General features: G+C 37.2%; 1 protein-coding gene and 1 long non-coding RNA gene across 14 annotated transcripts in view; one reads left to right on the top strand and one right to left on the bottom strand.

The window, feature by feature from the left end:
• LOC105494273 (uncharacterized) overlaps nucleotides 1-13,847 on the top strand; it is a 49,261-nt gene extending 35,414 nt beyond the window's left edge. The window contains exon 6 of the long non-coding RNA XR_011617972.1: nucleotides 13,738-13,847. This is a non-coding gene — a long non-coding RNA (uncharacterized lncRNA). The remainder of the gene's footprint in view (nucleotides 1-13,737) is intronic.
• Nucleotides 1-15,085, bottom strand: part of LOC105494280 (zinc finger protein 254) — a 91,483-nt gene that overhangs the window by 7,706 nt on the left and 68,692 nt on the right. For all 13 annotated transcript variants that reach the window (XM_071088052.1, XM_071088051.1, XM_071088053.1 and 10 more), the window contains 2 exons: nucleotides 13,163-13,289; nucleotides 12,585-12,680 (listed from right to left, as the gene is read on the bottom strand). In XM_071088052.1, the coding sequence (XP_070944153.1) occupies nucleotides 12,585-12,680; nucleotides 13,163-13,196 (130 nt within the window). In that variant the 5' untranslated portion in view covers nucleotides 13,197-13,289. The remainder of the gene's footprint in view (nucleotides 1-12,584; nucleotides 12,681-13,162; nucleotides 13,290-15,085) is intronic.

Here is a 15,085-nt window from a genome sequence, read left to right as displayed (position 1 = left end):
TGGAAGTGCATATGCCCTACAGATAAAAGGTGCTGAAAACAGTTCATTCTACTGAAAATAACATGATTTTTTTTAAAAAAAAAAAAACCAGAATAATATAAAAATACATGATTTTCTAGGAAAAAATATGCAAATACACAAAAGTAGAATTTCTTAGCATTACCCTAGTGATGCAGAAAACATTTTTAATTATTCTCTGAAATTTGAAGGATAAAAGCATAGAAATCATCATAAATATTCATTAATGAATATACAATATAAAAAGATACCATTAACAACATCTATGACAAATTTGAGGGAAGGTGTAATAAGAACAAATTTTTGTATACAACGTAAGTTTATTTACCAGATTAAAATATGTTGTTGTATCTTTTAGAGGTTATATGTAATACCCCAAGGTACCACAAAAATATTTGTATAAATACACAAAACAAAATAAGTGAAAGCCTATCAATACAAATATCAAAAAGACACAAAGAAAGATGGAAAGAGAATAAAAGACAAAGACACAAGAATCAAATAAAATACTTAATAAAGTAACAATCTATTTCAGAAAATTATTTAAATATATATAAAATTAACTTTTAAATTGAGACATACTTTCAATAAATAGTTTTATTAAAATATTTTAAAGACCGAGATTCATCTTGCCTTTCTACAAGAGTCAGTTGAAATCTAATGATAAAAAAAGACTGGAAGAGGTAGGAAGAAAGTAGACATTCCATGAAAATATTAATCAAATGAGAGCAGAAACAGTCAAAATAATCTTACACAAGCTACATCTTAAGTGAAAAATTATAATATTTTATAAAATGTACTTGAAATTGAAACTCCAAAGAAACAAAGAAGGACATCAAAAAATAATAGATTTATTCACTGGGAACCTATGAAAAATTTGTGTCTGTGCGTGTGCATGTGTGTGTGTCTCACATTAGGGTTCCAAATATATAGAGCAAATATTGACAGAATGGAAGAAACACACAGAAAGCAATATAATTATAGCAAGATATTTTAATACCATACTTACTGTAATAAAAATAAAACAAGAAAGAATGTTAATAAGCAAACAGACTACTTAAAGGCAGTATAAAACAATTATTCCAGAGTTATAGAGAACACTCCTCAACAACATCAGAATATACACCCTTCTCAATAGCTCATACATTTTCCTTGATAAACCACATCTTAAGCCAAAAAGGAAGTCTTACCAAAAATTTTTAAAAGTAAACTTCCATGAACTACTTTCTATGAGTAAAATGGAGTATGAGTATCCAACAATGAGAGAAAAACTGAAAAATTTACAAATATATAGAAATTAAACAACACACCCTTGAGTGTGCTTTTATACAAAGGTTGAAATAGTTAATATTGTGAAAAGGTCCATCCTGCTCAATGCAATCCACAGACTTAATGCAATGTTTTTCAAATTTCTCACTGCATTTTTGAAGAAACAGGAACAGCAACCCCAAAAGTATACAGAATCGCAAGAGACAATAAAGTACCCAACAATCTTCAAAAAATAAAAGGAACAATGCTGCAGGCATTAAAGTTCTTGATTAAAACACACTACAAAGCTACAGAATTAAAACAATTTGGTATAAGTATAAAGGTGAAAAAGTAGACTAATAAAATAGAATGCAGCACATATATAAACATTCACATATATGGTCATATAAGGAGTCATTTACATACTCATAATTACTGCAGCATTGTTACTGCAAGCCAATAGGTAAAAGCAATGCAAATTTCTTTCACCAAATCATTCAGTAGACATAATTTGAAATATAAAAATTCTGAAATATTACTCAGTCTTCAAAAAGCAGGAAATATTGTACCAACTGTAAAGATAAATGTTGATGGCATTATGCAAAATGAAATGAGAGTTACACTCTTAGAAACAAAGAACAGAGTGGTGTTCACAAACTGCCATAAAACAGAAAAAATTGGGGCCAGGCGTGGTGGCTCACACCTGTAATCCGAGCACTTTGAGAGACCCAAGTGGGTGGATCACCTAAAGTCAGGAGTTTAAAATGAGCCTGGCCAACATGGTGAAACCCCATCTCTAATAAAAATACAAAAATTAGCCAGGCATGATGGTAGGCACCTGTAATCTGAGCTACTCAGGAGGCTGAGGCACGAGAATCACTTGAACCTGGGAGGTGGAGGTTGCAGCGAGCTGAGATGGCACCACTGCACTTCAGCCTGGGTGACAGAGCAAGACTCCACCTCAAAAAAGAAAAAAAAAAAGGAACAATTGGTAATCAATATGTATTAAGATTTAGCTTTGCAAGATAAAAACATTTTAGCAATGTGTTGCATGGCAATGTCAAGATAATTAATATGACTAAACTGAATATTTAAAAATATTTTGTGGTAAATTTTGTTATTTTTTTGACAAGTAAACAATAATACCCAAAAGAGATACAGAGTTATGATAGTTATAAATTATATTCAAATCCAAGTGTTTCTCCCAACAAAAATCATATAGATTCATAAATAGGATGTTGAAATTACAAGAATTTTATGAGTACTCATCTACACAGGATTAGAAAACCATTCACAACAAACCTAAACGACACATATACAAGTAATTAAAACAACAACAACAACAAGGGTAGCCAGGTGCAGTGGCTCATGCCTGTAATCACTTTGGGAGGCTGAAAAGGGAGGATCAAGAGGTCAAGAGTTGGAACCAGTCTGGCCAACGTGGTAAACTGTCTCTACTAAAAATACAAAAATTAGCCAGGCGTGGTGGTGGGCACCTGTAATCCCAGCTACTCGGGAGGCTGAGGCAGGAAAATCACTTGAACCTGGAAGGCAGAGGTTGCAGTGAGCCGAGATCATGCCACCGCACTCCAGCCTGGTCAACAAGAGCAAAAATTTGTCTCGGAAAAAAACAAAAAACAAAACAACAACAACAACAAAAAACAAGGATAACATTTACACAGGCAAACAAAAATAGAAATAATTCCACTGGAAAAAGACATATGGCTGATTCCTATTTGATTTTTCTCCACATTGTCTTAAATTGTACAAAGTTAAATATTATCATGCACAATTATGATATATACTACAAAATCAAAACACAAATAACAGATGTGCGGTGGCATACGCTAGAATATATAACACAAAAATATAAAATTGCAAAACAAAATTAAAACATGGAATGTAAAACTTAATTAGATACCATCAAATAGATCAATATATTCATTAAGGGAATCTTAGAAGAAGGATATGGGAAAAAAATAATACAGTGGTTACTTGAAGATAAAGGGTGAGAACTTCCCAAATTTTGATGTAATAAAAGAAAAAAATTGTAACCAAGAATATTTGATTTAAATTTATTTCCCTTTAAGAGTAAGATGAAAATTTAAAATTTCCAAAATAAAAGGTGAGGGAGCTCATCACCAGTAGCACAGTTCTGCAAAAAAATGCTACATGGTGGCCAGACATTGTGGCTTATACCTGTAATTCTACAGTTTTAGGAGGCCAAAGCTGTCACAACACTAAAGACCAGGAGATTCAGATCAGCCTGAGTAATACAGCAGAGACTCTGCATGCCGGGCGCGGTGGCTCACGCCTGTAATCCCAGCACTTTGGGAGGCCGAGGCGGGAGGATCACAAGGTCAGGAAATCGAGACCATCCTGGTGAACACAGTGAAACCCTGTTTCTACTAAAAATACAAAAAATTAGCCAGGCGTGGTGGTGGGCACCTGTAGTCCCAGGTACTCCAGAGGCTGAGGCAGGAGAATGGTGTGAACCCGGGAGGCAGGGGTTGCAGTGAGCTGAGATCGCGCCACTGCATTCCAGCCTGGGTGACAGAGCCAGACTCCGTCTCAAAAAAAAAAAAAAAAAAAGAAAAAAGAAATGGGCCGGGCACGGTGGCTCACACCTGTAATCCCAGCACTTTGGGAGGCTGAGGCAGGTGGATCACAAGGTCAGGAGATCGAGACCATCCTGGCTAACATGGTGAAACCCTGTTTCTACTAAAAATACAAAATAAAAACAAAATTAGCTGGGCGTAGTGGGGTGCACCTGTAGTCCAAGCTACTCAGGAGGCTGACGCAGGAGAATGGCATGAACCCAGGAGGCGAAGCTTGCAGTGAGCCAAGAATGCGCCACTGCACTCCAGCCTGGGCAACAGAGGGAGACTCCGTCTCAACAACAACAAAAACGACAAAAAAGAAGGTAAAATGCGTCAATTTTGTTTAAAAATAAAATAATACTGGACAGCATCATAAAACCATACATAAAAATAAAGCTATTAAATGTAAACATGCAAATGTATGAATCTTTACTATCATAATGATGACACATAAAACCCTTAAGAGCTCTTCTGTAGAATATTCAAAACAATAAAAATCTGCATAAATGTTAATACACAAAATAAATTTTAATATTAATAAACTGAAAAATACAGAGGTATAATTTTATATTCAATTGAAGTTGTCATGAGATTAAAATAGATTGTTTTAATTTTTAGATGTTTTACGTGAACTCCATTTTTAACATGATATGGTTTAGCCGTGTCCCAGCCCAAGACTCATCTTTAATTTCCATATGTTGTGGGAGGGACGTGGTAGCAGGAATTGAATCATGGGGGCAGATCTTTTCTGTGCTGTTCTCATGATAGTGAATAAGTCTCATGAAATCTGAAGGCTTTATAAGGCAGCTTTCCTGCACAAGCTCTCTTTCTTTTGTCTGCCACCATGGGGGACATGCCTTTCACTTTCCACCATGATTGTGATGACTCCTCAGTCACACGAAACTGTAAGACCAATAAACCTCTTTCTTTTGTAAATTGCCCAGTCTGAGGTATGTCTTTATCAGCAGCATGAAAACAGACTAATACACAAGATGATTATGAAGATAATATTTCTAGAAACTATGCAAAACAAAATTTAATAATTCAAGCTTGTCACTACACAAATAAAAGGCAATAAAACAGTAAATAAGGAAAAATATACCACTCAAACACATAAAACAATAGCAATAAAACTAGTAATTTCATTTTAAGAAATAATTTTAAATATAAATTAATTAAACTACTTAATAAAAAGAAATGTAGGCTGGGCGCGGTGGCTCAAGCCTGTAATCCCGGCACTTTGGGAGGCCGAGACGGGCAGATCACAAGGTCAGGACATCGAGACCATCCTGGCTAACCCGGTGAAACCCCGTCTCTACTAAAGAAAAAAAAAAAACTAGCCGGGCGAGGTGGTGGGCGCCTGTAGTCCCAGCTACTCGAGAGGCTGAGGCAGGAGAATGGTGTGAACCCGGGAGGCGGAGCTTGCAGTGAGCTGAGATCCAGCCACTGCACTCCAGCCTGGGCGACAGAGCGAGACTCCGTCTCAAAAAAAAAAAAAAAAAATGTAATATCAGGACTTTGGGAGATTAAGGTGGGCTGATCACTGGATCTCAGAAGTTTGGGACCAGTCTCAGCAATGTGGTAAAACCCTGTCTCAACCAAAAATACAAAAAAATTGGCAGGGCATGATGCTACATACTAATAACCCAGCTACCTGAGAGGCTGAAATCAGAGAATTTTCTGAGTTTGGGAGGTTGAGGCTGCAGAGAGCCATGATCACAACACTGCAAACCAGCCTGGTTGAGAGAGTGCGACCCTATCTCAAGAACAAACGAATAAGGCTGGGTGTCATGGCTGACACCTATACTCCCAGCACTTTGGGAGGCTGAGGCAGGTAGATCACCCGAGGAGTTCGAGAACAGCCTGGCCAATATGGTGAAACCCCGTCTCTACTAAAAACACAAAAATTCACCAGGCATGGTCACACACACATGTGGTCCCAGCTGCTCAGGAGGCTGAGAAAGGAGAATCACTTGAACCTAGGAGGCAGATGTTGCAGTGAGCCGAGATTGTGTCACTGCACTCTAGCCTGGGCAACAAAGTGAGGCTTCGTCTCGAAACAAATTAAACAAATTAAAAAAATTAAAGTTTGATTATTTCCTTAAACAATATGTGGAAAAATCTTTTCATTAGACATAAGAAGTTAACATTTTTTGTTTTTTGAGTCAGAATCTCACTCTGTTGCCCAGGTTGGATGGAGTGCAGTGGCATGGTCTCTCCTCACTCCAACCTCCGTCTCCTGGATTTAAGTTATTCTCCTGGCTTGGCCTCCTGAGTAGCTGGGATTACAGGCACCCACCACCATGCCTGGCTAATTTTTTGTATTTTTAGTAGAAACAGGGTTTCACCATATTGGCCAGGCTGGTCTCAAACTCCTGACCTCATGATCCACCTCCCTCAGGCTCCCAAAGCACTAGGATTACAGGTGTGAGGCGCCGCTTCAGGCCGCATAACTTCTTCATCATTTAAAAATATATAGGGGAAACACATGACAATAATCTTGGCGCCACTTTCTTAGATACAACATTAAATGCATAAGCAACAAAGAAAAAAACAGAAAAATCTACACTACACTTCAAAATTTCTGCACATCTAAGTAAACATTTAACAGAGGAATAGGACCTCATAGAAAATGGGTGAAAATATTTACAAATCACATGTGATAGGAGTCAATATTCAAAAAATGTAAACAACTTTTAAAACTAAACAATAAATTTGAATGAATTTATTTAGAAATAGGCAAATAATTGAAATACATTTTCATCAAAAAAACACAAAAAAATTTAAAAGGACACACAAAATTTCTCATTTCTAGAGAAATGCATAAAAATAACAATGAAAAAAAAATTCCCTCACACCCATGTAAATGGCCACTATCAATTTTTTAAAAACACCAAATCTGTTGATGATGCAATAAAACCCTTGGCCAGGCAAGGTGGCTCACGCCTGTAGTCCCAGAACTTTGGGAGGCTGATGCGGGCAGATTTCAAGGTCAGGAGTTCAAGACCAGCCTGACCAACATGGTGACACCCCATCTCTACTAAAAATGCAAAAATTGGCTAGATGTGGTGGCACGTGCCTGTAATCCCAGCTACTCAGGAGGCTGAGGCAGGAGAATTGCTTGAACCTGGGAGGTAGAGGTTGCAGTGAGTCAAGATCGTGCCACTAAACTCCAGCCTGGGTGACAAAGGGAGACTCTGTCTCAAAAAAAAAAAAAGAAATCCATGTGAATTTTTGGTAGAAAACTAGGATGCACATATTATTTTATAATGTTATAAATGTACTTCAAATAAAAATAAAATTATTATCAAATACAGCAATTACATTTATGAATCTGTATCTAAAATATGCAACAAAAGACCTTGAAGACATGTTTGATACAATGGAATATTATTCAGCCTTATAAAAAAAATCTTGTCGGCCGGGCGCGGTGGCTCAAGCCTGTAATCCCAGCACTTTGGGAGGCCGAGATGGGCGGATCACGAGGTCAGGAGATCGAGACCATCCTGGCTAACACGGTGAAACCCCGTCTCTACTACAAAATACAAAAAAACTAGCCGGGCGAGGTGGCGGGCGCCTGTAGTCCCAGCTACTCGGGAGGCTGAGGCAGGAGAATGGCGTGAACCCGGGAGGCGGAGCTTGCAGTGAGCTGAGATCCGGCCACTGCACTCCAGCCTGGGCCACAGAGCGAGACTCCGTCTCAAAAAAAAAAAAAAAAAATCTTGTCACATTTAAAGATACACTTTGAGAATATTATGTCCACTGAAATAAACCAGTTACGAAATGATGGATGTTATGATTTTACTTATATGAAATATATAAAATAGTCACACTCATAAAAACAGAAAGTGGAAGGGTGTTTTTCAAGGGCTGGAGAGAACATAAAACAAGTAAATGTTATTTAATGGATATTGAGTTTTGTTTTAGAAGACGTAAAATTTCTAGAAGTCTTTTGCATAACAATGTGAATATAGTTAACATGCCTGAAATATACAGGTTTTGTTTTTTGTTTTTTTAGAAACAGGGTCTCAATCTGTAACCCAAGATTGAATGCAATGGCACAACTATGGCTCGCTACAGCCTCACAATCCCAGGCTCAAGTAATCCTGCCCCTCAATCTCTAAAGTAGCTGGGACTTGGCCGGGCGCGGTGGCTGAAGCCTGTAATCCCAGCACTTTGGGAGGCCAAGACGGGCGGATCACGAGGTCAGGAGATCGAGATCATCCTGGCTAACACGCTGAAACCCCGTCTCTACTAAAAAATACAAAAAAACTAGCCAGGCAACGTGGCAGGCGCCTTTAGTCCCAGCTACTCGGGAAGCTGAGGCAGGAGAATGGCATAACCCCAGGAGGCGGAGCTTGCAGTGAGCTGAGATCCGGCCACTGCATTCCAGCCTGGGTGGCAGAGCGAGACTCCGTCTCAAAAACCAAAACAAAAAAAAAGTAGCTGGGACCATAGGTGTACACCACCATGCCTGGCTATTTTTTAGAAAAAAAAAAAAAATGTTTGTGGAGAGGGTGTCTCCATATTTTGCCCAGGTTTGTCTCAAACTTTTAGGCTCAAGCAATCCTCCTGTCCTGGCCTCTCAAAATCCTGGTTTTAAAGATGGGAGCCACCACCATGCCTGGCCCTGACATGTACATTTAAATAGATTTAAGAAGGTAAATTATATGTTAAGTGTTTTTACAACAAATATATTTTTTTTAACTGGAAAAAATACAATATACATCTTTTTAAAAATTACCTTCAAATCACAAAAGTGCTTTTCTCACACAAAAGAAATACATATTTATCATTAAACACATGGCGAAAATAAGACTATTTCCAAGGCTACTGACTTAGACAAGATAAAACCAACATTGAAAATGAGCTAAGAGGCCAGGCACGGTGGCTCATGCCTGTAATCCCAGCACTTTGGGAGGCCAAGGCAAGCTGATCACCTGAGGTCAGGAGTTCGAGACCAGCCTGACTAACATGGCAAACCCCATCTCTACTAAAAAATAAATAAATAAATAAATACAAAATTAGCCAGGGATGGTGGCACATGCCTGTAATCCCAGCTACTCAGGAGACTGAGGCTGGAGAATCACTTGAACCCGAGAGGCAGAGGTTGCAGTGAGCCAAGATCATGCACTGCACTCTAGCCTTGGCAACAAGTGCAAAACTCTGTCTGAAAACAAAAAGAAAAGAAAAAGAAAATGAGCTAAGAAAGAATATATACAATATATACAAGTAAACTATAACCAAATTTGGGTCATATTTGTAGCTATAAACACACACATATAATCTGACTGTGATAGACATATGGCTCATTTATCTTTTAATTAAACCAGACACTGACTTAAAGTATACAAACAGAATTGTAAATTGTCTAAAATTAAAATGCATGAAATCAAGACAAAATAAACTGATATTAAGAAACTTGCACTAAAAAAAACACTAATATAGAACCGTAAGACAATAATGAAAGAAATGTTTACTCATAAAATCTAGTTGGCAACAATAATGTACATTAACAAATAATTTGTCTAGATAAGCGCAATGTTTGACTGTAACTGTGCATTCAGGGAAAGCAGGCGTTTTAAATTACTGGCATCTGTTATGTGGCAATAAAATTTTAGACAAAATGCAGTAAAATCGTAAATAGGAGATGCTAATGAGAAACTTTTAATAGATAAGCATTCAATAGATAAGATAGTCAACTTTTATGTTTTAAATATATGCTATTTTACACCAAAAACTACTGTAATCCAAGTTTAGAAGCAAAGAATAGTCTTACATTGCTAAATTATGTATATATTTAGCAGAATATGGTTAGAGCCTCACATATAAAACAAATATTGGGGGAATAAATTATGTTATTATTTAGATATAGGCTGATAAAAGTGGTTGAAATTTCTATAATTCCTTTTCTTTTGAGACGGAGTCTCCGCTCTGTCTCCCAGGCTAGAGTGCAGTGGCACAATCTTGGCTCACCACAACCTCCACCTCCCAGGTTCAAGTGATTCTCCTGCCTCAGGTTCGCTAGTAGCTGGGACTACAGGTGCGTGCTGCCATGCCCAGCTAATTTTTTGTATTTTTAGTAGGGATGGGGTTTCAAAGTGTTAGCCAGGATGGTCTCGATCTCCTGACCTCGTGATCTACCCGCCTCAGTCTCCCAAAGTGCTGGGATTACAGGCATGAGCCACTGTACCCGGCTCTCTAATTCCTTTTTGCCGGCCTGCATACTAATTATCTAATTTAATTCAGACACAACATGTATATTCTAGTATATTGCCCTAAATGTCTGAATCTAAAATTACAGACAAATTTGAAGTAGAAAATAGTAAAAATTTATATGGAGAGTGACATTAATAAGATAAAAAATTAAAGGTGCCCTATTTGCTTATTCTCCAACAGCAAGAAAATCTGTCAGCCATTGCTGACAAAAATGCCTTTATGAGAGAACCAGGCACCATGGTTCACACCTGTAATGACAGCTACATGGTACATAAAAGTTGGAGAATTGCTTTCAGTCAAAATATTAAGACCTGCCTGGGTTATGTTACAAGACCCCAGCTCAAAAATAAGTGCCTTTAAAAGAACTCTGAGATCCAGGAAAGGAGTTGTGAAACTCTGCTAAAGCGCAAGATTGAAGGTAATCCTTTTTAGAAGGCAGGCCCTCATTCAGGTGGCAAACTACAGAACTACTGTTTCTGGCTACAGACAAGAAATTGTTCCACCGAACTTGGTTCCCCTGAGAATTTTAAACTTACTCTGTAAATGTCCCAAACTCTTCCCAGTCACAGTGTGGGGGAGGTCCTGCCTTTCCAGAGGCCTGGAGAAAGATACCCATTTATAGCCATGCTGGCAGGCCTGCAGACCTTGACCTTTACTGTGGTCCCTGGAGCAGTTCCATGACTCAATTCCAGCTCCCTGAGCCATAGTTCATGGCCAGTTTTGCCTATGTAGAAACCCAAAGCTACCTGGGAAAATCCGCTCTTGTACTTGTCATCCACATCCTGATATAAAACCCACCATACGCAGGCCTGACTGCAGAAACCTGCCCTTGGGTCTGCCCTGCAGAGCAAAGTCCTGAAGGATATTCACTCTGTCCAAAAATTAAATGAGAATTACAACTATCCACGCTCCTTTTAACAAGACAACTAAAGGTGGACCCTTGTGCAAACTCAGCAGCCTTAAGGCCAAGCTACAACCCCTCTTTACTACAAACCCAGAGGGCATTTTATCACTCTGCGGGCCCAACAAAAATACATATTTACTTTCTGAAACCAGTTTGTAAAAACTTGAAGAGGTGTTTGCTCCTTCAAAAAAAAATTTTTTTTTTGAGACGGAGTCTCCCTCTGTTGCCCAGGCTGGAGTACAGTGGCGCGATCTCGGCTCACTGTAAGCTCCGCCTCCCAGGTTCACGCCATTCTCCTGCGTCAGCCTCCCGAGTAGCTGGGACTACAGGCACCCGCCACCACGCCCAGCTAATTTTTTGTATTTTTAGTACAGACGGGGTTTCACAGTGTTAGCCAGGATGGTCTCCATCTCCTGACCTCATGATCCACCCGCCTCGGCCTCCCAAAGTGCTGGGATTACAGGCGTGAGCCACTGCGCCAGGCTGCTCCTTCAAATTTAGACACTAATGCAAAACTAGCTTCTATTTTAACACAGCACTCGAAGTATATAGAAGACAAAATAGTCAAAAGAAAAATTTAAAGTCATTGAAATTGAAGACCAATAAGTAAAATGTTGCTGTTTGTAGATCATGTAATCACATATATAGATATAAATATAGTATATTAAAACCTGTTTAAACTAATGAATACACTCAGTTAATTAGCAAAATATAAAATTAACATACAAGTATAAGTGATGGTTCCATACACTTAAAACAAACTATCTGATAAAATAAAGGAAAAAAACAATCTTACATACAATACCAATGAAATAATCAATTTTAGAACAAATTTAAACAAGGAGTTCATAAATCTTTTAAGTGAAAGATACATCAATGAACAAAATTAGAGGACACAAATAAATTTTAAAATATTTTATTTCTATTGAAAGAGTAAGTATTGTGAAACTGCCATATTATCCAAAGTGACCTGTAGATTCAATGAACTCCCTATCAAAATTCCAGCGTTTTTCTTCACAGTAATAAAAAATACAATCCTAAAATATACATGAAACTACAATAAACTTTGAATAGCCAAAGCAATCTTGAGGAAAAAAAAGGAAGCAGAAGGACATCCTACTTTATAATTTCAAAGTAGATTTCAAGACTACAGTAATGAAAACTGGGATGAAATGTGCAGGAAAAAAAAAAAAAACCAATAGAACAGAAACTACTACTGTCACACATTTCAGACGTGATGCAAAAAGAGAACTTAAAAAACAGTTTAACAGAGTATCTCAAAATTATGGAGATATCTGTCTGTCCACAAAACAAGAAAAAAGAAGTCAGATTGTACACTCTTTTTGTATGCCATGAACAGTACTTTGGCTGTCACTGTAAACTTGAAGGAAGATCATTGAAGGGAAAGTAGAATTCTTAGATTTTATAGGCATAAGTAGAAGATGCCCCTATGTAAGAGTATAATTAAAAAAAAAAAATTTTAGGCTTCCCAGAAACTGTTTCCTTTGAAACACAGCTTCCCAAATTAAAGAGTGGCTTTCTTCTTGACTTTGGACCTCTCAACCATGTCATCTGTTGTATTCATTCTTACCTACCTGGGGACTCATCCACCATCTCATGTTGCGTCATATTCCAGGGCTCTTTTCCTTGCTCCAGACAGGTGATCAGGTCTGGCTTAGAGACGGCAATACCTGTTTTATTAAAAATAACTAACATGAATCTTGCTCATATTCTCCAATTGCCAACTTAGTAATGTGCTCAGTAAAGAGGATATAATAGAATATTCTAACAACTTTATTCCAATATACTAATTTATAAAAGAGATTTTTAAATATTCAGAAAATATTTTAATTTTTTAGGTTCTTAATTTCACTGCCTGGTACTACTGAATCAAATTTGGTGATGCCAATTAGATTTTAAGGTATAACAATATTTCATGCCACTAAACTTCTGAAATTAGCCTTAATCTAAAGTGCAGGACACAGATCAGCTCAGGAATGCGGAAAGTTCAGGTCAAGATGAAACATCTTGAAGAAATTCTTTTCTCAAGACAAATCCCCAGTATTTTCTTGAAAACAGAAATCTGAAAGCATAAATTACCAGAAAACATTCTACAAAAGAGAAATGAAAGCTTTAGTTTATATTAGGAATCTTGTATTAAAGTTATCCTCACCCAGGAAGGCCAGGTTTCTGTAGTTCTCTAACATCACATTTCTATATAAATTCTGCTGTGCAATGTCCAGGTGTTGCCACTCCTCCAGAGAGAATTCTATAGCCACATCCCTAAATGTCAACAGTCCCTGGAAAACACACACAAACACACATATTTACAAAGTGGCTATAGGCAGAATTTTTCATGTGATTCAAGGTAAAATTAGAGTAAACAGAACTGATTCTGACTTATAAGAGTGATTGAAATTATCCAATAAAATAATTGTCAACACATAAACATTTTCTAATGTATTCTCTAACTCTGAGAAAAGACAGTGGAAAAATATTCACAACATCAGTGTATATATGATAATTGTCTGGATGATAAAATGTAAAATTGAAGGCATAAACACTAACATACATTTTTGAGTGCTATATTTACATAATGCAGAATGAGTTATGTATATTTTTCAGAGGAAAAAGACATAGTTCTTTATATTTTTCAGACAAAATAGACATCTTAAGTTAGAAGGTTCACTCAAATTTTAATGTGTACAATAAACTGGACATCTTGTTAATGCAGATCTTTTTTTTTAGGAGATCTGAAATAAAGTCTGAGTTACTGAATCTCTGCCAAGCTCACCAGTAATGCCAATGTTTTGGCCCCAAAAGACTATTTTGTCAAACATCCAGTAAGTGGAACAGCCTGTGTTTTTTGTTTGTTTGTTTCAGTTTTTCTAGCCTGTAAACAAAGATGAGAGCTTTCATTTACCAAAGAAAAATAAATGCAAAGAAAATCTACAAAAAAAAAAAAAAAAAGGGCAGCCAGATTAAATGTGATGGTTTATACACATCAGTTCCCATAAAGATGCTTAATGATGAAGAGAAAAATAACTCTATAGTGAAAAAAATCTGTAAGAGAGCTTATTGAGTTATTAACATCAACATCAACTGCCCTAGGACAAGTTTTTATAGTGTGCTAATGCACCCAGAAGGACATGGCATTACTACTGAGATATTGTCCCCACTAAATTACAGTCTGAATTTAACCATAAAAAAAATCAGTTTTATGGAAAGTTCAAGATACAGATATCTTTCATGTTCTGCAGTTTTTAATAGTGATTTTAAGTAGTCTTTCTATGGCACCCTAATAAGGAGGTCTCTCTTGATAATTTTTTCAGAACTTTCTGGGTAATAAATGCCATCCTGTTTAAATAAGCATTTTCTTAATTGTGTAATGCATACAGATAATAAAGAACACAGATAGAACCTCAACATTACACGTTCTACATCTTTACTAAGAACCCCAGGGTTTCCCCATAGAAATATTGAGTATCCACACCTCTCCATGTTCAACAGCCACAAGGAGAACATTTTTAATATTGCACACCACAAATTCATGGTGAGAATTCTGCATGGCATATAAGTAGCCGTGATGTAGAGAAGGCTCTGGTATATAGAAAAATTTTTCAGACACCCTTGACTATCATAAACATTTTTAAAAGTAGTTAAGATAAACTCATTAGGGAGAAAAAACACAGGTATAGAAGTGAAGATTTGCAAGTACTAAATGCATGGCATTCCAAAAAGCAGAGTAGACACAGCTCTCGATCTAAGACACGTTTAGCTGAAGAAAAGTCACTTTTTCTCTTTCTCCTCCTCCTTTAGAATTCTTTCTCAGATGAGATTTTCTGGACTAATTACACCTGCATCTTGAGAATATGCCTTTAAAATTCTGAGCACCACATGTTCACTTGTTACCACCACACTCAAAGTCAGAAGGCCCAAGACAGAAAAACTCTACCCGTTTCTGTCCTTTATAACAATAAAGATTCAGGAACAATGAGCTGCTCCACAGAGATAAAAATTTAAGTTTCTCTTTTTTATGTCCCCAGGTGCTCTCCCCTGTTACAAACACCGGCAATTTCTGCTACAGTAATAGAAA

This window comes from Macaca nemestrina, chromosome 20 (genome assembly GCF_043159975.1).
Source record: "Macaca nemestrina isolate mMacNem1 chromosome 20, mMacNem.hap1, whole genome shotgun sequence".
Classification (NCBI taxonomy): Eukaryota; Metazoa; Chordata; class Mammalia; order Primates; family Cercopithecidae; genus Macaca; species Macaca nemestrina.
Note: the sequence above shows the minus strand (reverse complement) of the source record. Positions and strands in the feature narration are given on the sequence as shown.